Genomic DNA, 26974 nt, shown 5'->3' with positions numbered 1-26974 from the left:
CTCCTACAGTGCAGAAGCTTTTTAATAGGATGAGATCCCAGTTGTTGATTCTTTGTGCTAGTTCCCGTGCTGCTGAGGATTTGTTGTTCATTGGGCTTCTTAACTAAGATATTCTTACAAGTTCTCATGTGTCCCAAAGTAAACCTTTCACATTCCTAAAACTGTTTCTCTCTCTAGGCTCTCTCTTATCTGGCACTAATCTTTCACTCTTCTAATTTCCAATTCCAAATTCAATCAAACTGAAAAATTTTCTTGCAGCCATTATTTAAATTAATACTCTCCTTTTCCAATGACTAGTTCAGAGCTTTATCTTCTTATAGAAACCACCCCCAAACTGTCAAGAGTTCCCATCTTACCTCCCACAAACTCATCCTTCTGTCAACAGAAATACGCCAAAACCCCTAGGGAGAGTTCTGTGTAGCCTTGGGGATGAAGATTAAGTACCTAATGACACAAACACAGGTCTCCACCACTGGGCCACCCCAGCATTTTCTCCAAAGGACTTGTTGCTAGTGTAGGTGGCACTGCTTGTAGATTATGTCTTATTCATGCTGTCTCCTAACCTGTAGTATCTTCCCTTCCATGCCATTTGCTATGACTAACTCCTGCTCCTCCTTAAAGACTCAGCCAATCTGACAAGAAGCAGAAGCAAATATCTGAGAAGTCACTGCGAATCCAACTGCCTAAATTGTTTCTATGTAACCTCATGATAAATTTCAATAACTGCACTTTTCATACATTATTATAAATAGGCTTACACTTTCCTAACAGGTTAAGCAGCCATTTGAGGAATGGTATGGTGGTCTATTCATTTTGATATTTCCCAGCACATTACACTGCAGGTGGTAACTGCATGATACTTTTTTTGTTATTTTTAAAGAAATGAATTTGTATATTGAAAATATTTTCTATGCATTAAAATAAAAGTTTCATGAGAGAATAACTAGAATCATATTAAGTTTTTAAAGTCTCTCTGTATATTTCTGTACTTAATAACAACACTGACAAGTTGAAAAAGCTTTCTCCTCTCCAGAGTATTGAAGGCTGTCCTACAGTATCTCAAACTGTAGCCTGAATGTGGTTTCAGAGCACTTTACTCACAATAACTGTATCTGAGGGTGAAAATATGGGAATGAACATGCTTTCACAAACTACAGAAAGGAAATCTAATAAGTATGCTGTCTGTAAATCCTAATAGTGTAGTCATTTGATGATCACATTAATTTAAACTCATTTAAAGTCCAATATGGGGTGGGAAGCAGAGACGTGCAGAAGCACAATGTGGGCAAAACCAACAGTGTCATGCTGATAAAGAAGCAAGCAAGCAAACAAACAATTAGTGGTGGGAGAAGTGACAAATTCTTAGCCATGGGATCTTACTAGACTCAGGGTATGACATATAAGGTCCTGGAAATAAGAGGAAAGCTTATTACTATGAATTACAAGTGTGGTTTAATAAAGAAGCATTGAGTTCACTGGAAAATATATTTGCGTAATACTAGGGAGTTGCCAGACCCATTAGTAATTGAGAAAATATTTTCATAGTAATTTAATATTTTAGAGAAGACATAGTACATCTTTTTATTGAATGCATCAGTGAATTCCTTCTCACTTACACTATAGTTGGCCAGTCTTTGTAAATACTACTGAGGAGCATTCATTGATATTCCCACATTATTTTTAAGTGTAAGTTGAATTATAACATAGCTCCTTTATTTCTAAATTTTTCCTTTTTTTATGGCCAAAGCACATAAGTGATGAGTGTACACACATACTCCCCAAAGTAACCAATAAAGTTTTTAAAAATTTTTAAATAGTATTAAGTGATCCTGTCCTTTATAATTTTCATCCTATCCTGTAATCTTCGCTGTAGAGGAACTCTGCTTTATTCTAGTAATTCACAGTGATTAATAGTAAACAAGAGAAGTCACCCTATTGTGTATTTGCCAGACCATTTAATAGGTGAATTTAATAATCATATTAACTTGCTGTCTGGACCAGAGGTTTATTAGTGATTTTTATATTGCATGAGATTATCTACCTGAGTTTGACATGTAGAATTATTTTTAATTTCATAGCCGTCCTAATAACTCGGCAAATTTGGAACAATCTTATGTAAAAGAAAAAATGGTGTTTGTGTTTAATGAATATTTGAAAAATAATAACTATAAATTAATATTTATTAATTTTTTAAAATGTTAGAAAAGTTAAGAAATTATATAATAAAATCCCATAGACATAACCTTATATATTTCCCATACATTTTTCTATAGACACATGTAAGAAAAGTGAAATAATGCAATACTGTACTCCTCGCATAACAAATACATCATAGCACATTTCTATAGCATTAAATATTCTTTTGATATTTTAAAGGCTGCATGTAAAGTATTATATGATTGTATAAACATTTATTTAAGCTATTCCCTACACCAGTTTAAGTTGATCCCTATTTTTTCTTTATTACAAACTATGCTGTATAATGAAAATGTTCTATATCTAAAAAGAGTGACAGTAAATACCTTTCAAAATTGTATATTTTGTTAATTATATCTCATATTAAAAATAAGACAGAGTTCAATTCCCCAGTACAGCATAACAAAAAGAGGCAGGAAAATATGCTATAATGGACATACTTAAATCTTTTGCAAATTGAGACCATTTCTAAAGATAAAATTCTTGAACTGAGACTTCTGGATCAAATAATATATTTTCAAAATACTTCTTCATCCTGTAATATTTAACAAGTTAACACACAGGCCAAGACACTGCACAGTTGTCTTTTAGAAAAATGGTCTTATAGCAGATTTCTTAACATGTCAATACTGGGTTTTAAACTTTGTAAAAATACCTTTTCTTTCACAAGATTTTAAAAAATGATGCCCATTATTTCAATTTGTACTTCAAAAAAATTATTGATGCTAGTAAAATGTTTTTCCTGATGCTATGCATCATTCATATTTCTTATCTCTAATTCTTTCTCACTGTCTCCTTTGTTCTTTCCCATCCTTTGGTAAAAATTCTTTACTTACAAATCAGCAAAAGCTTGCTGAATATTAAGGTTATTAACTGTACCTCACAGTTTTCAAGCACCTTTTCCAAGTTTTTCAACTGTCTTTTAAAAGTTTGGCCTTAAGACTTTTTAGTAGAGCATTTACATTTTTATAGATTGTGGTTAAATTTGTCATTTTTCATCTTTATGGCTTTTATCTTGGGCCTCATATTTAAAATACTCTTCCGACATCCCAAAACGGTAAGAATATATGATAAGGGCCAGGGGTTTAGCTCAGTGGTGCCGCTGCCTGCCTTGCAAGCGCAATGTCCCGAGTTCGATATCCAGCACTAAAATAAATAAATAAGAAAGACTATGTAATAAATACATACATTCTCTGGCACCCACTTATCAGGATCCAGGGTCTAATACACGCAGTTGCCTGGGACACTGCTGTGCACAGTTTCCTACCTTAGTGAGCAATCCCTTCACTGTTGGTTTGCCCTCAGGCTGCAGGAAAAGTGGGTTAGCAGCTTGTACACGAAGAACATTCTGCAACACTTTAATCCATTCTTCCAATATATTGGGAGAATCTGCAGTCAGATAGTATGTGTGTTTTTCAGTAGTCAGCTAGAATGGGATAAAAAAGGCAAATGTAATGATGTAGGATTATTAACATTGACTTCTCCATTCTTCAAACATCAATGCTTAACATGAAAGCAAACATGATAAGCCTTAAATCCTAAGTTCTAAGTAAATGACTCCACAGTAATTTAGAATACTTTAATTACTTTCTGAAAATTATAATTCAGGTTTTTGTTAAAATAATTGTTTTACTTTGGTTTGATAGTTTTTATATATTAAATTTGGGGGTTATGATTTTATATCTTTACTCATCATGTTTTCATTTTCTCCTTTAAATGTGCTACAGGGTTCCTGGTTAAAAGGAGGGGCAGCATGACAAGACTATAATAGTACAATTTAGCAGCCAAAAAGGAGTGATATATATTTATATCTATACCAATAGATACATCTGTACTATAAACAAAATGATAAGATCATGCACACAAGTAGAAGGAGAGAAATTATTCCTGGAACTAAGAAATGATCAGCTATTATAAAATCAACTTTTCAGTCTCAAATTTGACCACATTACAAATTTTCCAAATACTTGCGAACCTTAGAAATGATTCTTGACAGCAGTGCTCCAAGACAAAGCTTTCCCTGATTCACCCTTCTAAATCTTTGAGGATTTCTTAGTCTACTGGAAACACTAATAATGTACCTTTCTGAAAAGTGGTGTCTTCCAGCCTCCAAAGGAGCAAGATGAGAAAATACAGTTATTGAAAACATTTCAGAAGTAAAGTATTTGAATTTAAATAACATATACCACACTATTCAACCATCTTATTTTTAATTTGACAAGTTTTGGGAAAGATGGGCCTGCTGTGTACATCAAACGGCCAATGGCTATCTCTCTGGTGTGATTTGGCAGGATGGCCCTGTTACTTACCAGAAGCTTTCCCCCTTGGGTGTTACAGCACCTGAGGTTCAAGGATTAAAGAAATACAAACACTCCTGAATGTGATAGTACATTCTATTACTGTCTTATTTGGGATTCATTTATCAGATAATTATTCCCTTAAATAGGCTGATATTTTGAGAACTGAAAACACCTAGAAGATTAAATATGTGGAAAGAAGAGCATAAAGAAAATATAGTATAAGTTACCAAACATAAGCTTATCTTAAAGTATAGTTTTAACTAAAAAGTCATGGAATGTTACACAACTTTAAATATCAGACTGACTCCACATTGAATCAAGAAACACTGAATTATCCAATCTCCTTTCCAATAGTTTGGATAATTGATGACTGGGTTCTGCAAGTATAAATAAATAAACACACAAAAAACATATGTACAAACCTGAACTGTTTGTTTGTTAACTCCTCTTAAAATACTGCAGGATGCACTAAGTTCAATATGGCCTTGGGGCTTTCTAATTACATCACTCTGTAGGAGGGAAAGGAAGAAAAACAAATGTAAAAGAATAACTATAATAGTAATAATAAGAAATGTTTTGTATCATTAACCTATTTATGCCAAAGATTGTAATTTTTGAATTTTTACATGAAATTTACATATGTTACCTAGAAAAATTCAAGGAGTATTTGAAAAAATTTTTTTACTATGTTGTTAGGGCTGTTCAAAAATGGAACACTAGGCATTGAAGAGTTAATTGCATTATAAGGAAGTAAATCAGTCAGGAGTTTGATTCATACTTTGAGGAATTTGGTTCTCAATAGTAAACACTTTCCACTCACCGGAGATTTGTAGTAAAGTAATTCACCTCCTTTAAGAACAAACCACCTCCGTTTCCAAGTCTTGACTTTACCACTCATTTTTAGTAGATAGCCAGATTTTTCCAGTGGTTCCTAATTTTTAAAAAAATTTAAAATTTCCTTTTAGAGGCTCAAACTAATTGATTCACTAATTTTTAAAAAATCAGACTCAGTAGGGGCTGGGGATTTAGCTCAGCAGTACGGTGGCCTGCCTTGCAAGCGCAAGGACCCGAATTCAATCCCCGGTTCCAAAAAAAAAAAAAAAAAAATCGGACTCAGTGTTTACATTTTTTCCATTATCGCTGGTTGAGGAGCAGGTTTTGGGGAGCTTCTGCTCAGGCTGCGAACACTCTGTGTCTGTGCAGTAGGCATCAGGGGGTATAGCATAGTCACTCTCAGAGGCCACAGAGGTCAAAGACACACCTAGAAATACAAAGAAGTGAGTCAGTCTTTACCACTAGGGTTAGTTCCACGGAATACCACTATTCCTAAACCATAAATGACCCTGGACCAGATTTATTCTCATTTCTTGGTCCATGAAGAGCTTTTAAGGCAGAAAACAGAACTAAGGGATACGGACTGTCATGTAAAGATTGAAGTCAAAACAACATAAATAATACTCTGGCTTGATTATAACTTTAGCTATTTTTATACATATAAAATACATGCAATAGTCTATTAATGTAGCTTTTATTAACATTAAAATAGATATTTACATATTGATATGTAAACAAATATGTTGAACCTTAAAGATTTTCATAATTATATTTTAAACCATTTAATTTCTGTAATTACTTTTAAAGTAACCTCACATTAAAAACAATATGATTTCAATATTTTCATATGTCACACTACTAATTTACAGATTTTTAGATCTTTCATAAAAGAGAAGCAGTAAGTCTTAAAGACATAAGAAGACTATTTCACTTACCAGTAGCTATAGAGTAAAATTCAATTGAACATTTTCACAATAATTCAGTTGCCTTAATAAAAAACAACTTGTAAGTTGTATGACACATTTAGAGAATGCTTACAATTGGAAATTTTGAAATAATAAAATCAAGGACCTTAGGTCATTATTTATTATAACATCCAACAATTATTTGATATTTAGTAGCATTTAAAGGACATATTTGGATAATTCTATTCTCATAACACTACCCTTATGTAACTCAGACAAGTAACAATTGTGATAATATCTTTATTTTTCATGGAACAATAGAAGTTAGGGATCTCAGAGCTTATCCTGGACAATGCCCTCATTCTGTAAGGAGACCAAGGCCCACAGATGAAAGGATTGGCTCAAAGCAAAATAGCTCAGCAGGGAGCCAATGCTGGAAGGCAAATCTCAACTCCCAGACCTGGGCCGTGTGGCAGGCACTGTCCGAGGTGCTAGGGACAGAGAGGACACAGAACAGAAACATTTCAGCCCTCAGCAAATGGAGATTCTACTGGAGGGAGACAGAGACAGATGACAAACATTTAACTGATGAGCTATGGAAAATACAACACACAGAAGACTGAAGTGACTAGAAAGGGCAGCAATAGAAGGGCGAGGACCACACTTTGAATGATGTGGTCATGGTGGACCTCATTAAGGAAGCAGAATTTGAGCAAAGTCCTCAAGGAAGTGAGGGAGTCAGCGAAACAGACACCTGGGGGAAGAGTATCAAGTGGATGAAACACAGTGTAAAGGTCCTGCTACAAAAAGGGTGCCTACTGTGTCTAGAACAACAAAAAAGCCAGTACCCCAGAGCTGAATAATAGAAGAGTATGAAGAGATTAGATCAAAGACATAAAGAAATAACGAAATGCCTTATAGCTATTGTGAGGAGCCGTTGCAGTACAGAACTCCGAACAAAAATGTGACATATCCTGATTCTATTTATGAGGAACAAGATGAATGCAAGGCCACCCAAAGAAGCCAAGGAAAGCTTAGCAGCTCCAGTTGAAGTTGAGGTTTTGACTAAAAGTGTAAATAAGATCCAAATTGTATAACTGATAATGTGAAATAGGGAGATAAGGGCTAAAGGTGTAAGGGAAGTGGGAAGGGAAGGGGAAAAGAAAAAATACGAGAAAAGGAAAAATGGAAACAAAGTCTTTGTAAATAGGGGAGGGCAGACGGGGTAAAGAAAGGGCAGGAGTATGGGGAAAAAATGAGAACCAAGATCTGTCATGTAAACATACAAGATCCCAGTGATAAATGTAACTGTACTGTATACTTTAAAAGTATTAATAAACTCAATGAAAAAAAAATAAAGGGAATCTGGCTCTTCAAAAAAAAAAAGTTGAGGGTTTTGAAAATACCAAGGAGTCTGTGGAACATAGCCTGAAAACAACTACACATACACAACACACATCATAGCCTTTCCATGATATGAGTGTTATTTAGTGGGATTCTCCCTCTCGATAACCTCCTTCAAAACCCACTAATAACCATGGGCATGCCTCAAGTGAAGTTGTGACTGATTCCCTATTCAGTATCAGATTAACTAACACATTTTAGGTGAATTTTCTGACAGTTAGCAATACAAACATTTAACGGAAATAAATCTCATGAATTACCTAAAATTCCACAAGGCAACTATAAAAAAAGAAAACCTCAATTTTGGCCAAGGATCTCCCTTTATTCTCACATTAAAGTGATCTCTCGCTTATCGACAAGATAAGGCAATAAAATAAAATTTAAGACTGTGTGGTCTGTCTGGTATTATAGAGGATTAAGAAAAAAAAACCCACAATATTTTAGGCCTAGGCTATCTTTCACCATGGTTTTAAGCAAGTACTTTCAGATTGTTTTTTTAAAAAATCCCATTCACAGAGCTTGTTTGGAGTTTGTAGCGGGGAAGCGCAGCTACTCCTATACCTCTGACGGAGGAAAAGGTCCTCCTTATTGGTGGTGGTTGTTCTCTTCGACCTAACACTCACCTCCGGGAGGGATGCACGTGGAGCGGTGAGGGAGGTAGGAGACACCTGCTTGGCCAGCCAGATCAGCTGAGTCAACCTTGGCGATCAATGGGGAGATAGATATCGCAGCCAGATCACCCTCACAGCCAAAAATCCTATTACAGAGCTAAAGCTCCATGCAATTGCTCTGCGAGCCTGGGTGACCTGTGAGCTTGCACTGTGTGCTCACCTCGCTTCAGGGCCCTGGGGCTGCCAGGCCCACTGCGGCTGCGCGGGTCTGACTCCGACGTCCGTGAGCTGCACCTGGAACTGTCCTCATCTTCTGAGCCGGAGGAGTCGTCCTGGAAAGGGCTGCTACTTATTTGGGTCGCTTTCTAAAGAAAAGCAGAGCAGCCTCTCTGTATACAACTCTAGTCACTTCTCTCTTTAGATGTACAATGTTTTACAGAAAGAGGTTGTTTTTTGGAAGGAATACAAGAACATATTTTACCATTGTGAGGCTCATGTCAAACCTCAAATTCTAATTAGCAAGGCAGTAGTCAATTAGAAAAGATTCCTGGAAACATAAGACTGTCACTATCTGACAAGATTCATTTTAATTAGGTACTGCTGGCAAGGAAGAGGACCCTGGCACTGATACAAAGACCTTTCTAAATTTGGAGTTTCCATTACATCACTAATATGTTTCCTTTCAACAATTAACAGCCTGGGGCAGGGGATGGGCAGGAATCACATGAGAATGGATACAGCACTCTACTGCTTTGAGAAAACTAAATATCTTCTAAAGACCTTTCTACTTTTTCTTTTTTTAAATTATATGTTAACACTCTACAAAGGGAGAGAGGCTGGGTCAAACATTAAGAATGGAATTTGGAGCTTGAAGAAATAGTTTTCCTGATGCCTGATGAAGAGAACCACGTTTAATACTAATGATGAGTTACCCCTTTTAACGTTGTGTACACTGGGGTGGTCAAATTCTTGTATATCAGAGATGTATAAAGTCCGGATGTGGTATAGGAAAGCATGGTAGCAGAATCTGAAACAGAAAACATTAAAAAGAATCTTAACTGGCACACTGGCTTATTTCTTCTGAATATGAATTAGCATGATTTCCAATTAAAGAGAAATTGGACTAAGTCATGTGATTACTCATTATACAGTCTACTTTATGCATTACACTTCCAGGTTTATATATCACCTGTGTTTTACATGTTTCATTATTTTACATTAGGTTGTAAGCTCCTTGAGAGCAAGATCCATAGCTTCGATTTCTTCAGCCGTTCCATGCACACTTAGCTGAGGCTGCACTGAAGTAAAAGAAGCTACCAACTGAGTGACTCAGTAAGCAGTACCCATGCAGATGTTAACTATTCACAGCCCTGTTCCTGACATGCTGTTAAAGCACCATAATGATTCTGAAAGCCTTTATCAAGAGAATCTGATGTTAAAAGGTTAGAATATAATTTCCTAAGTGGTCAGAACAGAAGATAGCCAAAAAGGAGGAGAACACTAACAGTTACCTCTGAGATAAGGATTAGTTGTAGGATAGGGACACTAGAAAAATCTTTCTCTTAATTCTAGACAGTTTTGTGTTAGGTTTTATTTTTATAATGAACATATAGTTCCTATAATAGTTTTTGGTAGAAAGGGAGAAAAGGACATAGAAACCATTATTTTAACATTTTTAAACAGCTACAATACTACAGTTTGTCTTTTTCGGGTAAAAATTTAGTGAAGTACTATCTGTATCAGAGTTAAATGTATGAGTTACCCTATACTAAGATTAATTTCAATTTTAAAACAGAAATCAGTAACCTTAGAAATCAATCACTGAAATTTATATAATTAGATTTATTCCAATGAATTTAGATATTTGGGGACTTCTTGACTAGAGAAACAACACAGAAACATTTTAAACACCTCTTTATTGTGGTGAAAAACACAGAAAAGAGAATTTATCATCTTAACCATTTTAAAGTGTACAATTCAGTAGTGTTAAGTTATTCACATTGTTATAAAGCAAATCTCTACTGCTTTTTCACCTTGCAAATCTGAAATCCCCCTTTTTTCCCTCCCCCAGCCCAGGTAACCACCATACTACATCCTAGATCTATGAATTTGACAACCTTAGCTATCTCTGTGAGGTGGAATCATACAGTATTTGCCATTGTGGACTCCGCTATGTTTGTTTTATCCTATCACTTAGCATAATGTCCTCAGGTCTCACCTACCGTCAGAGCATGCAAAAGCACTTACTTTTGTTAACATTCTCCATATTGAAGGCCTCAGACATTCGAATGCCTGATTTGGCTACAGCATAAATTCTGCCTTCCTAGTACAAAAGAGAGATTTGAAGAGGGTATTTAAAGCAAAGAAATGGTTACTTTCAGTACATACATTTTTTAAGTGTTCATTTGATATTCCCAGAGTATAGCATTATTATAAAACTCTGTAGTGGCAATAAAACATATCCTTGTGAATAGCACGATAGGTATTTTGCCCATCTATTAGTCATTCCATTATTTATCTTTGCTTCCAAATCTTTAATTCTTTTGAAGATAAAGGGAACAAGTACAAGAAAGGTGATACATAAAGCCTGATTCATCTTTAATTTTTTATCATTTTAGAATGTGGTTAAAAAACTGAATAAATAAAATCAGCAACTATTTATGATCACTGAATACAAATAAATACCTTCTTTAATATTTTACCATTCTGGAAAAAACCATTAGGAAACCATTGAGGAAAAAACGTTAATGTCAGAAATCAGAGACAAAGTGGCCCTTAATACTATCCTCTTCTTATTTCAATGTATACTTCAATCAAGTAGAAAAGCACTCAGGGTCAAATAATAAATGATCTGGAAAACTGCAATGACATTAATAATATTATCTTATTTCAAAGTAGGTTATTCTGTTTTCTCTTCAGAAAGAGGCCTCTGCAATGGGTACTGCAAAGGCTATTAGCCCTCCCCCAGCCCCATGAGAAAAAGGACCCCCAGTGGTTCCATAGATCACAGTGTCCACTCTCTTGCATTCTGTAATGGGTCTAATGTAGGCAGAGTTGGCTGGACCAGGGCATAGCAGACTACCAATGCCATGCTCCTTCAGACTATTCAGTGGCCCAAGAAGGAACTGGCATAAGATCTCTGATGCACAGAGGCACTTTAGATTGAAGAGTAGCTGACTGGATTAGATGCACTTTCTCTGAGCCGATAGTTGTGAGATACACACACAGAGATGAACAGCAGAGTGGGCCAATCACAAAGACCAAAGAAGTAGGGCAGTAAGGAGGCGTGAGGCAGTTAGAAGGCATGGAAGAGTGGAAGAAAGTAGGTATACAGAAAGCAAGTAGAAAGAGAATCATTGTAAATTACAGGACAGCGGATCCTCTGGAGCAGGGGTAATGCGTGTCACTTATTTCTAAATTGATGGTCAGAGGTGCTGGTGATTCACAGGTTGCCCCACTAGAGTCACTATTGTATTTTAAATGACATTCCAAGTCAAGGAGAATAGCTTATGCCTTAAAATAAATATTTATTAGTTCAGGTAACTAAAATACATCTTTTCCTTGGAACCTGAAAATAACTCACAAACAGAAAAAAACCCTCAAATTTGGCCCATGTGCTGGAAGGCTTTTGAAAAGCAATACTAGTTTTTCAGGTCTGAATTTCTTCAGAAGAGGAGAAGAGAAAGGCAAAAATGCAGTAAAATGGTTTGCCAAATAAAACAAACTCGAAAGCCTAACTTAAATTTTTGAAAATCTAAACATAATAAAAACACAGCATTTCAACTTACTGCCTGAACTGTAACATAATTGAAATTCCAAAGATTCACATGTGATTAATTGCCACATCTTTTTGAGCTATTAAAATGAAATCTTCTCTTGAAAGCAAATAAAAGAAGATACAACCTAAGGTCTGAATTTATACTAGAAAAACATGGCTTCCCTAATTTGCTTAAAATTAGAGCAGTTACTAAATTTTAAAATAGTAATAAAAGAACATGACTCCAAAAGCCAAAAATCCTGCAATCTAGATGTTTCTTTTTAGGCCAAGGGTTAAATTATGACAATATATGATGGAAAAGTTAAACCTACAAACCAGACCAGACCAATTCATTTTGTCTCAAATATAGGAATTTTTAATCTAGCAATACAGACACTTCTCAGAAGTACCACACTTTTGATGAGTTAATTATTGTAGTGATGGTTAATGTTTCCATAGAAGGAGTTTTTATCTATTCTAGATCTGTAGGAAGACGCTTTGGTTAAAACAATGGATTTATAAACACAGGAGAGGGCTGGGGATTTAGCTCAGTGGTTTCACTGCCTGCCTTGCAAGCACAAGGGCCAGAGTTCGATCCCCGGTACCAAAAAAAAACAAAACAAAAAACTATAAACACAGAAGAAAGTGAAACTTCCCTTGACCTAACCAAGAAAATGACTAAGTGCAATGAGGAGGGGGAAAAAACAAGAAGAAGAAAGAAGGAAGAAGGAGCTTAAGAGGAAGAGGAAGAAGAAGGACTAAGTTAAAAAAAAAACAACAATAAGAATTAAGTATTCTGGTTCAGAATCATACAAAAGTACCACAGTTAGTGGGAACCCTTCTACCCCATCTGCTGAGGTTTCTTTGTGGAGGGACAGTAATTAAGCACTTCTGATCTCTCTTCACCCATTCACTTTGTCCTCCTCCTCAGCACACAGAGCCCAGCACTTTCTTCTCCTTTCCCACAGAAAACAAATACCTGTCTGTTTCTTCAAGTTATAAGTTTAGAGGGGCATCATCTTTCTGAAGGAAACCTGGGATTGTTCAGGCCTGCCTTGGCCTGGGGGAATAATTCTAGTTTATTCCAAAGTTCCAAAATGGAAAGCACATTTGCTCACAAATTCTATAAAAGTGTTTTATCAGTAAGTAAGGCAATATTTTGATTTCCATCTGTCTTCTCAATTGACTTACAACTCAGTGGGGGGACACAAAGGGGACATTATATTTGGGAATCTGAAAACTGAGAACAAAACTGGATTTGTAAAGAAGTTGGGAAAGAAGTAAAACCTAAAAATGAGTGTTGAGAAAGGACCAGCACAGCTGTGTCCTATACAGGAATATAATTACCCAAGATGGAAACCGGTGCAGGGGAGGAGTGGGGGGTTTGCTGCTTGCTGCCTTCTCTGCTGAGTCACAGGTTTCCTGGTCATCTGAATATGGAGATTCCAGGGAGTCATAGGAAAATAATCCATCATCACAACTTGTGTCCATATTCTCTAAAATTTCACTGTCACCATCAACTAGATCTAGATCTGTTTCCTGAGGTCTCAATGGTCGTATCATGCTTATAGCATTTCTGTTCGTACCAAACATCCTGTCAGAACTTAACTGTGGCTGGCTTAAGTGCCTTTTGGCAAGTGCTACACTTATACTGAAAACATTAGGAATCCTTAACTTTGGGGGTGGCAGGTGTGATGGAGGCACCAATGATGTTGCTTTTCCAGGGAGCAAGTTAGGGTGCTTTGGAGCTAACGCAGGAGTCAAAATAGGGCTTGGGGTGTTGGCCTCACTTGATGAGGATGAATAATCCAGTCTCTGGGACTGGAATCTTTTATTCAGTTCGTCTGAGGAACTGTCATGCTCCTTATTTGATTCAGAACTTCCCTTTCCAAGAAGACTATTCTGAGCTTTCCATTGGGCCTCCTGTTGCCAACAATACAGCTTCTTGTGTTCTGACCTCTTTATGCCAGAAGTTTCTTCCTCAAATATAGAGCTGCTATCATCAGATGCTGTCAGATACGCTTCGCTCCCCAGCCTGCCACACTGCACACCTTCCTCTGATGTGTGGCTGGAGAGCGTGGATGTGCACCTGGACTTAGGTCTTTCTTTGCTCCCATCTTCCTCATCAGAACTCCAGTCACTCACGGGAGCCCCAGAATTCTGGGTTGTGCCACTATCTGTTGCACAGCTGGTTCTTGTTTTCTGATTTTGTTCTGAGCTGCAAGGGGCCTGATGCAATATTCTTGGGCCTCTGTCACTTTCTTGAACTTGGTTATCAGCAGCACTCTTGTCTGGAACTTCCACTTCTAGAAAAGGATACATGATTTTAACATGTTTTCATTAATAATAAAATCTTTTAGTTTATAAATACACCATAAGACTTCCAATTTTATGTAAGGTTATACATTACCTTTTGTTAGTTGTATATCTTTTAAACACAAATTTGAACACTATAAGCTTTATATGAAACACAGAGCCCCAACTCTTCCATATATAATTGCATCAAAAATGCTTTTTACAAAGTGGATAAAATGAAAATAAAAGAAGTGAAATATAAAATAGGGCAACTCTAACTATCAAAAAAAAGCAGCTAAACCAGTTGTGGTCCTGCTCCACTGTAATCTCAGCACTTGCAAGGCTGAGGCGGAAAGACTGCCATGAGTTTCAAGCCAGCCTGGGCTACATAGTGAGTTAAAGGCCAGACTGAATTACATGGTAAGACCCCGCCTTAAAAAACAAACAAATTTTAAAAAGCGAAACAAAAAAAGCAGCTACTCAACCCTATTAATTCAATTTTAGAAACAAAGAAACACATAACCTTCTTTCTACTAAACTTCAAAATTATGATAAAATAGAAGCTATAGCATAAGAAACAAATTTTTGTGCCTAAGCATCAACACATAAGATATGTAAAATCATTAAGAAAACAGAAACAGAAAAAAAAAATCTTTCCTAGCCTACTTTTTAATTAATGACAGCTACAAAATGTTTTATAACTTTTAAAATGTCTTCAGATATGGCTTATTTTTATTTATAACAGTAGTATATGTGCTGCCGAAGTGAGCACTATTTATAACAGTAGAATACAGCCTTGTTTTCATAAACAGTGAATTAAACTTTAAAGGATAGCAAACTAATTTTGAAAGCAAGTTTGACCTTTATTTTTTAAGAATGAGCAGCTGAACAAATGCACTCTAAAGTTTCATTATTAGACAGTCTGTTAAATTTTCAAGTGAGCCAAAGTTCTGGTAAAAGCGACTTTAGCTGTGCTCAACTATTAGTGGGAGAAGATGAAAATGGCTTCTTGAAAAAGAAAAGAAAATGCAAGTGATGTCAAGAAAATGAGTAGCACTTTTTGATGTCATATTCAGAATATCATAACCAACCAGAGACAACTTTTAGGGCTATAATTTTTCTCCTTTGAAGGAAAAAAAGTACAAATGAAAGTACATAAGTCCTAAACTCAAGTCTCTCTAAAATATTTGGGAAAAGCCAACAAAAAAGGACTATACTACAAGTGCCAAAGCCAGCAGCTTGACAACAGAGCAAAATTTAGAGAAAGTTGTAAAACTGAGGAAAAAAAGTTGGGGGATAGTAGAAATCTGCACACAGGACCAGGGCCTAAATCTAGGCAAACATTTACCTCTTTAAAGCAACCAAGGGAAATTCAAAGCAGTTACTAAATTATCCCCAGTGATAATTTCTTTATAAGTTTTCTAAAAAGAATTAATTTCATGATTAATGTTAGATTATTTTAAATTTCTCAAAAATAATGAATAGAAATGCATAGCTCTAATCTAAAACTCAGCTAACACAATTGTAGAATTGTAAATTTTAAAATTTCAACTATTTCACCTGCTGCAGGAAAAAGTATTAATTATTTCACCTGCTGCAGGAAAAAGTATTAAGATGGGAAAAGCAGCTTGCATCACTGGCAAAAACCCTCAGAAGACACAAAAGAATTAGATATATGATGTTCAAAATAACTAGATATTGCTCTTTAGATATGTTCTCATTAAGAACCAGTTGTTAGCAAAAAAATTAAGCTATATTTGGGTTAATCTTAGCAAATGACTTTTCCCTTTTAAAAAATGCCCAAGTAAATCGATATGGTAAATACCTTCTATGTCTTTTCCTTTGGTGAATTCAGGTTCTTTAGGTGATAATTTGCTTATTTCCTCATATTTTATGATTTGAGAAGGACTTCTTGCTCGAGATGAAAAGCACCCAAATGTCAAACTGCTCAGGCGCTGCCCTTCTGAAAGCTTTGGTGTAGAAACAGCAGACAACTTCTTCCCTTGAACTTCTGCAAGGTCATTAATCATAATTAATACTTCATTCCTTTATAGAAATTTTAAAAACATAGAACCAAAGCATATAATCATGTGAACAAATCTCTACACCAAAACAACAAAACACCTGAAATTCATTTTTATATACAGTAACATGGAAGTCTCCATGTTGAGCTTTATAAGTCTATGCTTAAAATCTGTTACATATATTTGGAATGTTTAAAATATATTTGAGGGTGAATGCAGCAAAGGAAGGGCAGGGGAATGGGGAAAAATAAGAACCAATATACGTCATGTAAAGGTACAAGATCCCAGTGATGAATGTAACTGTATGGTTTACCTTAAATGTCCCAATAAACTTAATGTAAAAAATATAAAAGATATTTGAATTTAGGGAGAAAAACATCTAATCATTTTGAGTAGTAGTTCTCAAACAAAAATTCAAGATTAAAAGCCTGTTTTAAATAACCAGAGAGTTACAGCTTCTTAAAAAGTCAAGTACTGCTAAATATCAAGTAAGCATTGATTAAAATTAGTGTGAAAACACCACTAACTGTGAGGAAAAGGGGCCTGAGGAACTGGTTACTAACACAACCAAAGAGAACCTAGATCACCACTGGGGTATCACATGATCACTGTGATGACTTTTGTTTATCCTAGTTTTCAGAAATGGGGGTTGTTTTTGGTGACCACAATATAGAGAACTTTAATCACTTCTTTAAGAAAAAAAGAGGAGCACAAAATTTAGATAGCTATTGGAGCAATTGGGTAGGCCAGCACCTAATCATTAATTTATGTCTAGGAATCTTAACATGGCTGCTTATAAGATCAAAAGCATAACAAAGTTTCCAAGGAAATTCTTAACTTTTCGAGAGCACCAAAGGGTTAAGCAGCAACTGATAACTGAATAGAACATAAGTACAGATTAAAAATATTCAGAAAAAGATTGCTGTATTTTTTTATTATTTACTAATAAGTACTAGTCCAAACCTAGTTTCCAAGGATCAACACCTTTTACTCTATAAAACTAAGAGGCTGCCAATGAAGACCAGAATTGCAAACCAAGAATACCAGAAGATATAAAAATCTTTTTATAGTACATTCAACCTATTTTAATGAGTATTAATGTCACAAAGCCCTGAAATTTTAATCCTAAATATAGAACTCCAGATCAACTATGGAGCATCTATTTTCCATCATACAGGTAGAGGAAGTGATAGCAAGTAAGTATTAATATGCAGTAGACAAAATGTCCTATAATCAACAATTATATATACTGCTGCATGAAATCAGGATGTACTATTGCCGCAAGTTTACTGCTGTAAAAATGTTCTGGAGATAAACCATTATTAGGTAGTAAGGCATTAAAGTTGACTTCAAAGCCCATGTTATTCCAACCATACCAGTATTTTTCCAATGCATTTGGTGACATCCCAGGGCTTCATGGAAATGTGCCAAAAGGAACAAGAGGCATGATTAAAGTTAAGTGTGCAGAAGTCTGGACCTGTCACCCAACACTGCTTAGCACCTGCCTTATCTATTCAGATTCTCCAGATAAAAATGTAAAGGCTCTGTTGTTAAACGAAGTTTAAATGTCTCTATACTGGGTCATGTGTCCATTAAGCATGAGTAATACATACATCCTTCTGGATTTAGCTCTTCAACCTGATGTACACCAGAACATGTACTAAAAACATCTCTATCAAAGGAGAGTTATACCACTCATCCTTAGGCTTTGAAGTTAAAAAAGAAGTAATCTTAATGCATTGGAAAATGTAAATAATTTATTCATATCATAAAATTATGCTCAAAATATTCAGGCTGTAAGAATTTCAATCACTGTCGAAAACCACAATAGAAAGCAAAAGTTGAAAATAACGTAACTCATTTTTTAAAAAACAAATACACCTGAAGCTAAACATTCAAATTAGTATTTCTCTTGTCAGGTTATTCACTGATAGCCAACTCTGCTGTCCAATAGGGCCACTAGCAACATATGGCTATTTAAATTTCAATCAATTCAAGTTAGGTGAAATTTAAAATCTAGTTCTTCAGTTGCACTAGTTATATTTCAAGCACTTAATAGTCACATATAAGAGTGATAAATATGCCTTTTTGATTTAAGATTTGTAGGTAGTCAAAAGTTATAAAGAACCGTGGAAGTGTGCTTTTAATTTTTATTTATTTATTTAGAGACAGGGTCTCACTATGTAGTTCAGGTTGGCCTTGAACTTACTATTGTAGCACAGGCTGGCTTCAGACTAGCAGCAATCATCCTGAATGCTCGGAATACAGGCATGTGTCACCATTCCCAGCAGTAAGTGTCCTACTCTTGATATTCTGGAATTATTGATGAATTATCAGTGGACACTCCCACTTGGCAGGATTCAAATCCTTATCCAGAAAACCCAAATGGGAAAAGGATTAGAATATTGGTGATCCATAAGTGAGCTGTGTTCTGATATTTGACAGCTAACTACCAACTTAGTCATAGTACAGTGAAGCCTCAAGTTACCACCTGCTTCACATATGAACAATTTGGGTTACAAATGGAATACAGTTTTAACTTATGACCAAAGTATTGAGTTATAACCCAAATGCCAGCCACTTGTGTGGTTCTAAACAAAGAGTCACGATGTCAGAAAAGTATATGTAAGCATATGTGTCAGTCTGAGCCCAAATGTGTGTGCTTGTGGATGTGATTTCAGTCAGTGCTTTATATAATCACTATGGTTACTGCTACAAGATGGCTCCAAAAAAGCTAGAAAAGAAGCTAAGGGAGGAAGGTAAAATAAAGAAAGCAACCACAATAAAAAAGAAGGAAATTGTGGAGAAATATGAGAGTGAAATTCATGACTGACCTTGCTAAAATGTATAGCAAGTCGAAATCCATTTTGATGATCTTACAGAGAAAATATTTGTATAAGGAAGCTAGTGCTGCTAAAGGTGTTATTCAAACTAGTTTAAGTCATGATCAACAGTGTTAGACAATGTAGAAAGGCCATTTCTAGTTTGGATAAACAAAAGGCAGAGATTGCAGGTTATAGCTATCTAAGTCTATAATTTGTGAAAAAGCTAGGGCTATAAATGCAGATATTGTAAAGAATAATCCATCAACAAGTGATAATGGCAAAATATTTTGTAACAGTAAGGGGTGGCTTCACAATTTTAAAGCAAGACCTGGGGTTCATATTTTAACTAGGCATGGTGAAGCAGCCAGTGCTGATAAAAGGGCTGCTGAATATTACATACACTACTTCAAAATGATAACACAGAGAAACAGCTTTTGCTTTCATCAAATTTTCAAATGTGATGAAACTGGCCTTTTATGGAAGAAAATGCCCAGGAGAACATACATTACACAGGAAGAGAAGAAAATGCAGGCCACAACCTTGTGAACAAATGGCTAACCTTACTGCTACATACCAATGTGAGTGGTAACCACAAGACAAATCCTGCCTTATTTTATCACTCTGAGACCCCTAGAATGTTCAGAAAATACAAAGTTATGAAGAATAGACTGTGGTAAAGAGGAGATCTAAGACAGAAGCCTGGGTAACAAGAGTGCTTTTTCTTGAGTGGATTAGGGAGGCTTTCTCTCCTACCGATAAGAAATATCTAGAGGACAAAGGTTTACCACTCAAGGCTCTCCATCATGGACAATGCTCCTGTTCACCCACAAGATTTGCAAGAAGAATTGGATGAAGAATTCCTATGGCTCTCTGTCAAGTTCCTCCCACCTAATACAACTCCTCTACTGCAGCCTATGGGCCAGCTAACTTTAAGAATCTATATATTGAGGACTATTCCTGAAGCACTTCCAGATGGTCTCAGCTACAGATTTAATCCGTAAAGAGTTGTGGAAGGAACATTACAACATCCTTTCTTGTTTGGGGTTATTTGAGAAATCCTGGGCCAATGTCTCTCTACAGACACTGAAATCTGCCTGGAAGAAAGTATGACCTAAAATTATACAGGAGAGAGATTTTGAAGGCTGTGTAGAGAAGTCTGAGCCTTCAAGTGAACCTCTGGCCACTGTTACTATAACAGGGTCCACAGGCTTGCAGTGGTGATGTTGAGGAACTGGTGAAGGAACACTCAGAGGAACTGCCCACAGAGGAACTTCAGCAACTTCTGACTGAGCAACAGAGAATGGAAGCTAAGGAGCTTTCTGAAGAAGAGGGGGAGTATCAACAATCAGTGCAGCAAAGTTCTTCTTCTGAAATAAAGAAAATTCTGAAAAAATGGACAGAGCTAAAAACAATTGTAGAGAAGACCACCCAGACAGAAAAAGAGCCAACTGTTGCATTATCTTGCTTAATGACAATGTCACATCATACTACAGAACAGTTTTGAAGTAAAGACAGAAACAGACAACCTTAGTCAAGTTTTTAGTTCTGAAAAGGTTGAGACCTAATGAGCCAGAAGTAGGTCCTACTGGGCTTCAGACTACCAAGGAGAGAAAGGACACCAGAGAACCAGATTCCCGATGTTCTTATGGAAGAGGACTCTCCTTTCAAACAATAATTTCATCTTCCCTTCCTGGAAGCCAAAGATGTCAACTTGAATGGTGAGTGCAGTATGAGAATTGTTGTTTCTGGTAAACTAGGCACATTTTATAAACTATTCACATGTTTGTTTGGTAAATACACTAGGAAAATTATTGGTGTTTCTGGTAAATTACACACATTATACAACCTTTTTATTATGAAGAGGTTATTTATGGGGTACTTTGGGAGCTTTGGAATGCATTATGGGTATTTCCATTATTTCTTATGGGAAAAATAGTATTGACTTACAACCAAATTTAAGTTATAACCAGCCCTTGTGAACAAATTGAGTTCATAAATCACTGGTTCACTGTAACACATAGAAGTGCTCCACAGTTGCCCTCAGAGAATGCCAACTTCAGTGATGTGGTCAGAGTATGTGAAGTCAAGGAGCTTTCTCCAAAGTCCTCAATGCAGCTATAACTGTACCACATGCATGATTCCCTGGTCCCCACCTAACAGGTCTATTTTCTTTCTGTGGCCAAAGTTCAAACCTCTTTAGACTTTTGATATACATACTTCAAAGACTTCTAAACCTACTATCTGGTTTGATAAGGCCCTCTGTATTTTTTGAGTAAAAAAGGAAGAAGTAGCACTATGTTGCAGGAAAAGATCAAAATGGCATCACAAATAGAGATTGGTACCAATTGCCCATGATCCCTCACCTGGGCTAAACAGCACTATACAGTATTTTTTAAAAATTTGGCTTTGAAAGGGCCAGGGATTTAGCTCAGTGGTTCTGGTGCCTGCCTTGCAAGTGCAACGACTGGAGTTCGATCCCAGGTACAAAAAAAAAAAAAAAATTTTTGGCTTTGGGACTTAGTATGGTTCTAAAAAAATGGGGCAAATGGAATGTCTTTTAGAATGGAAAGAGGCCAAATAAATATCTGGTCATGTTTTTCTGATTTGAGTAATGGCTACTTCGTTAAAACTCTACATCATCAGTCCTACCTCCTTTTGTCTTCCTCTTTCAGGCCCAATATTCACTTGGATGTAGGATTCTGATTTATTAATTGTTCTCTTTTATTTGGTGGCAATAATTTCTTATACGATTTTCATAATTAAGTCTTTAAAACACCAAAAACAAATTGTAAAATCCTACACAGCCAAATAAATCCAGCTAAGTTATCTTAAATGCAAAATTTGTACCTTGTAATTTTGACTGTATTGTTCTTATCTCTTCAGTTTGCTTTTGGTTGATCAAACGAAGACTCTGATTTTCCAATTCTAGCTAAAAGAACACAGTGATATTCTTTTATATAGGGATACTATTCTAAAATGTACTAACAAATGATAATTGTTACAAAATGTTAATGTGTCATTATTCTATATGCAAGTAAAATTTTTAAAATTACAAGAAAATAGATGAATTTATCAGCATATGCTATGAACCTAAATAATCATGGCATTAATACTTATTTTTCCAGAACTAGGATTTTAAAATGTTTTCACCTCATGCTTTTTTCACTGTGAAAATATTTTAAATCACAGTATTTCAGCATTTAATCCTTGCTTTTTAAATACTGAGCACATTAATTTTATGAAATATACAGGTATGCTCTAATTATTTGAAATTAACTAATTAGAACTAATATTAACTAATTAGAATGAGGCTATTTACACTGACCATCATGAGTCTGTCAAGGTTTTTTAGAAATACAATGGATATTAAAACAAAAGCTACCTATCCCAAGTTTACTAAAAGACAGCATCAATAGGGCTGGGGATTCAGCTCAGTGGTTCTGCAGCCTGCCTCGCAAGTGCAGGGACCCGAGTTCGATCCCTGGTACTACAAAAATCAAACAAACAAACAAAAAATAAGCTAAAAGAGAGCTGCACCACAAACCAAGAAGAATTTTTGATTTCTCTCAGCATTATTGTATATTCTGATGACTTGTCTAGTCAAAAGAAATAAAAGATATAGAAAAGGGAAATATATAACAATAAATACCTCATTCAATTTTATAGTTATCCATTCTTTGATCTTAGCTGCTTTCTCTTCTATTATTTTAGCTTCCTGTATTCTTATTTGTTTCTGAAATAACATTAGCAGTTTGTTTATTCAAATGTGTCAATGATCTAGAAATTTACATTCTATTAAAGCAAATACAATAAGAACCCAAAAAGGCATATGCAAGTATCGCTAGTTTGTCAACCGCTTCTCTCCCCGCACCTCAACAATCATACACTGAAATCAAATCAATGGCTATATCATCAATAAACCATTTCTGAAACAGGATAGGGTCAACCAGATTAGGGAGAGAAGAATAAGAATTGCTTGGAATATGGCTAGTTTCTCTCCTAAACAGTAGTTTTTAAAAATCCAGGAAAAATCAACATTGAGAAACTCCAGCTCCATTTACCAACCTTGAAATCTGGTTATGGTCACAAATGACTGAGAATGTGACTAACATAAAAATTATAATGGGTAGGGGCTGGAAGTGGCAGAAAGCAGAAAACCACTGATGTAAACAAACACTAATCCACAGGGACTTTTTTTTTAATGTTGAAAACAACAAAGTATATCTAGCAAAATTTCAGAGTGCTCATATTGAAATGATGTTAACTACTTAAGTAAATAAGCATAATGCAATTTTTGTAATAAAATTTAAAATTAAATATTCTACTGGATTTCAATAAAGCAGCATAAAACAATGAATACACTTATAAGCAGAAACGTTTATGTCAGATATAAATGTCCTATAAACATTTCCAATATGAAGCAAAGATTTGGTTGCAAAATTTTACAGACATTAATGTCTGCTGGTCAACTGAATGTTTCCAACTTAAAGGCTACATTTGAATTCTACAGTCTGAATGTTAAGAAGCAGTGTCACAACAGAAAAGCGTTTCACTGCCTGGAATCATCCTGGACTGAAAGTGAATGCTGTTTTACATGCACCTCTCACCAATACATGTGATGAAGCTCTGTAAGTTGACTAGATAAGTCAGGATCCTTTTCCAATTTTAGGAATTGAGGCTCTCTCTTTTTTAATCTTTGTGATTATGCACAAATGAGTGCACATACTTGAAAGACTTTGATGATTAAATTTTTCCTAACCTGCTCTTGAAGTTGCAGTTCCAACCTCTGAATGATGTCATCTTTTTCCTGTATGAGAGACTCCAGATCTTGACATTTTTTATATAACCTCATTTCTGATTCACTGGTTTGAATGTTAGCTGCTTTTAATTTCTCTTCCATAACTTGTACCTAAATTCAGAGGATAACATATTAAAATTGTGTCCATACTAAATTTATCATACTATTAAAAATAGCTTAGAGTTGTACTTTATATAGATTCCTAAAAAAGAAAATGTTAAAGATTAGTGTGTTTAATAATTATAAAGTCTGAAGACTATTTTGCCAGGTGGTATTAACTTTGAGGCACATAAAGGGACATAAGAGATTACCAAACCTACTATCATATAAAGTAACATACACATTTACCACAGCAACCATAATATGTAGTATTTGTAAAGAAACAGAAAGTTCTAGCCCTCCTTTTTTCATATTTTAAACAAGGTAGTGATGTGAAATAAAGAAGTGAGTGGTGAGACAAGATTCAAACCAGATGTCTTGGTATAATAATATATTTGGAGGAAAAATTGAATTTAGATGAAAAAGAAACACACAGTAAAAAGGAAAAGGGAAACAAAAGAGATTCAAAGCCCTAAATGCCAGAACCATAAAAATAAAACAGAAAACAGACCGGAGATTTAGCTCAGTGGTTCCAGCACCTGCCTCGCAAGCACAAGGACCCAAGTTTGATCTCTGGTACCAAAACAAACAAACAAACAAACAACCCAGAACGAGCATCTAGATATAGGTAGAATGCATTCAAGGATAGCTCATTAATTCTGTCACTTAACAAATATTCACTGAGTGCTTGCCAAGCACCAAGACTATGCCACATCCTGGGAAGACATCAGTGAATAAAAAAGATTCAAAAATCTCTATCTGCATAGAAATTACATCCTATGGGGAAAGACAGATAACAAATATAGCAGGCATGTAAACATCATGCAGTACATTACACAACTGATAAGAGTAATAAGATAGATTGGCTCTGTTTGTATCTTCTGCCAGACACTTTCAAGCATATGAAATCTTAGAAGGGCTTATCTGCAAATTGTTTTTGCTGACCTACCTTGATTATATGTCTATTCAATTCAGAGTGAAGTTTAGATTTTACTGCCACCACCTTTTAATCTTTCTGTGAATCACAAACCTGGTCCTTGATTGTAGATAGTCTAGTGGACTAGAAGCCTCACCAGAGATTCTACAAGATAGTCTAAATAGGAGAGGTGTTACTGATAGTAAGAAAGAAAACTATTGGGGACTGTATACAGTATTAAAAAGTTTATTCTATATACTCCAAATAGACAAGAATGTAATTTCAGCAATGGCTTAGATTATGGGCCTAAAGATGAAAATAATATGAAAGCATTTGAAAAATTAGAGAGGACCATTAAAATGAAAAATTATAAATTATTAAAAAGTTTTTGAAAAATCAAAGTGAATCCTGAAAGTTCCAAACATTTGACTAATGAGAAGTGTCAGAAAGAAGGTATAAAGGTTGGTTCAGTTTTATTATTTTTAACCATGAACACCAGGTTTTTTTCTGTGGGTTCACTGTATAAACATATAAATGTAAATTCAGCTGAGATGCCAAAACTGCTCTACTTACATAGTACCTACATGGCTAAAACTATGCAAATAAAAGCAGATCAAAAAGTAAGAAAAAAACCATTCCACTATTCAAATGAAAATTTCATTTATTTATTTATTTATTTATTTATTCATTTATTTATTTATTTTTGAGACAGGGTCTCACTATTGAGACTGACCTGGAACTCACTATGTAGCCCAGGCTGGTCTCAAACTCACAGCAATCCTCCTGCCTCCTGAGTGCTGGGATTACAGGCATTTGCCACCATGCCCAGCTACATTTCATTTATTTTAGATTTAGATTCTTTAACATAATACAATGAGCTTTCAGCATGATCTGAATGAAAAGATCCACATCAAAATCAGTTGTGTGTCAGAGATGTTACGAAAAATAGCACAAATGGGATAGAGAGCTGGGCAAGAAATACTAAGGTTCAATCTTAAGGTGGCATTTCCATTTACACACAAGATTATTCAATAGCTGTGGAAGCAGAGACAACAGAGCCCAAGCTCACAATGGTACTTCTACTCTGAGCAGATGTTCTATTACCTAGAGTAAAAGAAAAGCATAAGCAAATGAATGAGAATAGAAACAAGCCTTAACAGACCTTCATTCTATGGTCTTCTTTTATTAATTCAGAACAAGCTACCCTACCAGCATTTGATTTCCACGTAAAATTGTCCTGTTATTAATTAAGAAGATTCTGTAGTCCTGTACTACTATGATTTGGAACTATTCTTCTACTCTGAAAAACACGTTCAACTTTCATTTTATGAATGAATGCTACAAAGCTCCTTGGATACATCTTTTCAACTGAGAATGTAAATCTGACTACCACTTTTAGTTAAACAACTTTCCTGAGCAACAAAAATATTGGCAAGTGTGCAAAACCTCTTAGAAAAAGAGATCACAAAGTAGTCACAGGTGACTACATAACATCTGGTGCTGTTATGATCAAGTGTCCAAGGATTCACCAACCTTCCTTGGTAAACAGTAGGAATAAGAGTGCTACAGAAAAGCTAAGAAGCTCACAGCAAAGAAAAACAAATAGCCTTTAAAAATATCCTACCCACAAGCACACGGAAAATAGCCTAGTTCACATTCACTTAATGTGAATCATACAAAATTTTAGCTACACATAGACTGAACAAAAATAAACACCTATGAATTCAAATTAGTTTAGATAAACTCTTGCAATTATCTATACATGGACACCCTCCAGTGTAGAATACGCCATGTTTTTAGGCTATTTTTCTCCTGTACTTCTAAGCAAGTCTCTGCTTGCATCCACTGAACACATTCCCTAGCCATTTCCTCCAAAACTTCTTAATCCTGAGATTCCCAAATTTTTGTTCACCAAATGGTTAACGATGGTGAATGGTTAGACTTTAGATGCTCAGATCCTGCACATTCCAAAGAAAAGATTGGCCCTCAGTGGACTTTTAGGAGACAACT

General features: G+C 35.5%; 1 protein-coding gene across 1 annotated transcript in view; it reads right to left on the bottom strand.

Moving 5' to 3' along the window:
- Positions 1 to 26974, bottom strand: part of Plekhh2 (pleckstrin homology, MyTH4 and FERM domain containing H2) — a 97339-nt gene that overhangs the window by 43173 nt on the left and 27192 nt on the right. Inside the window, exons 3-14 of the mRNA XM_010611492.2 lie at positions 23911 to 24060; positions 22801 to 22884; positions 21999 to 22080; positions 16128 to 16313; positions 13355 to 14313; positions 10498 to 10573; positions 9183 to 9277; positions 8471 to 8615; positions 5621 to 5757; positions 5317 to 5427; positions 4919 to 5005; positions 3464 to 3622 (exon numbers count right to left, since the gene is read on the bottom strand). Coding sequence (XP_010609794.1) covers positions 3464 to 3622; positions 4919 to 5005; positions 5317 to 5427; positions 5621 to 5757; positions 8471 to 8615; positions 9183 to 9277; positions 10498 to 10573; positions 13355 to 14313; positions 16128 to 16313; positions 21999 to 22080; positions 22801 to 22884; positions 23911 to 24060 — 2271 coding nt within the window. The remainder of the gene's footprint in view (positions 1 to 3463; positions 3623 to 4918; positions 5006 to 5316; positions 5428 to 5620; positions 5758 to 8470; positions 8616 to 9182; positions 9278 to 10497; positions 10574 to 13354; positions 14314 to 16127; positions 16314 to 21998; positions 22081 to 22800; positions 22885 to 23910; positions 24061 to 26974) is intronic.

The sequence above is a fragment of the Fukomys damarensis genome, unplaced genomic scaffold, assembly GCF_012274545.1.
Source record: "Fukomys damarensis isolate Sample0158 unplaced genomic scaffold, DMR_v1.0_HiC HiC_scaffold_2, whole genome shotgun sequence".
In the NCBI taxonomy this organism is placed as follows: domain Eukaryota; kingdom Metazoa; phylum Chordata; class Mammalia; order Rodentia; family Bathyergidae; genus Fukomys; species Fukomys damarensis.
This window is presented reverse-complemented; position numbering and strand designations above follow the sequence as displayed.